This window comes from Sphaeroforma arctica (assembly GCF_001186125.1).
Source record: "Sphaeroforma arctica JP610 unplaced genomic scaffold supercont1.8194, whole genome shotgun sequence".
NCBI classification, from domain to species: Eukaryota; class Ichthyosporea; order Ichthyophonida; genus Sphaeroforma; species Sphaeroforma arctica.
The window spans coordinates 1-1,277 of NW_014032364.1; the positions used below are offsets into that span (position 1 = coordinate 1).

The 1,277-nt window shown below is 44.3% G+C and overlaps 1 protein-coding gene across 1 annotated transcript; it reads left to right on the plus strand.

Annotated features, from left to right (window-relative positions):
• Window positions 1-310: 310 nt before the first annotated feature.
• On the plus strand, window positions 311-512 carry SARC_16487 (hypothetical protein; the record flags this gene model as incomplete). The annotated part of the gene is made up of 1 exon (XM_014289408.1): window positions 311-512. A coding segment is annotated over one exon (202 nt), but the record flags the coding sequence as incomplete, so codon positions are not given.
• Window positions 513-1,277: the final 765 nt, after the last annotated feature.

Genomic DNA, 1,277 nt, shown 5'->3' on the forward strand with positions numbered 1-1,277 from the left:
TATATTATATACACACCTACACATATATATTTATATATATATATATACCATATCCAAGCAATTGGCATGGTGGACAATACCTTGTATGCCGTTCTGATGGTCAGCAAAGCTTCCTCCTCCCTGCCCTGGGACACCAGCCTGTCTCGTAGTAATGGTATTTGGGTGGGAGCAAGCGGATATTAACCGTAAGTAAAGACTTGCTCAAAGCAATTCTTAGAAGTACAAGTTGCTATTCGCTGGCATGTCCCCTTTGTCGATATCTTGGGCACACCTTTATACGTATATAGGGTCAGACAGAAAACACATGTAGATCCCGAATAACAATATACCAATGGGGCGATTCGGGCATCCAGCCATGGAAGGGTAGACACACTACACAGAAGAACGCCACAGCCAGCGTCAGTGGTCGCCACGACTGTACCAGAAAGGCCAAGGGAACCAGTAGAAGCGACCCGATTGGGAAGAATATCTGCATACGAGATAGCAAGGGTGAGGTCGAGGTTGGGGTTACGGTACATAAAGTCAAAACATGCTATACTGTGCTTGGCAGGTTTAGAAGATGTCGTGGAATAGGTTTATGATAAAACATATATCTGAAATAGAAAATATAGCTTCAGGTTTACGAGTATGTTGGTACAGTGCTCGCTGGAGCAGCATAGCTGACATTCACACGGGCTGTTGCACTAATAAATATACTTTATATTGTATGTATATGCGCATAGGCAATCAATATAAGCAATCACCGACGGCAAGTGGGCTGGGTCTTCTCTAATACGAGCTCTTGCTAAGTACTGCGAGTGCGCCCATGTGTTCATTGGCACAATCGGACAAAGTAATTCTCCCACATGGTACTATTAACTATACATTGTATTGATAATCTGCTAGTACGTCAGCAACAACATCCAGATACATACACACTCGTCTGACCAAGCATCGTTGCATGAACCTACCGACACAATGACACCGACTAAGGCTCGATGTTCCGAGGTAACCCATTCCACGGTCAGCACATACGACAACATCAGCGTTCCCCCCGCGCCTGTATAAAAATGCATCCGAAATACAAGTAGTGAGACAGCCAAGTTGAGAACGTAAACGCATACACAGATCAGGACGCAATGCCAGCTTCGCCATATGTCTGGCAGTAAGAGATATCAGTTCATTGTAGAGCCACATAATACGGTACCTATCTATGACTGGGCGAGTGCTGGTAATCGCTGGCAACAAAAGGCAAACCTTAGAAGCATGTGCATATACATGTATACAGATTTACTTGA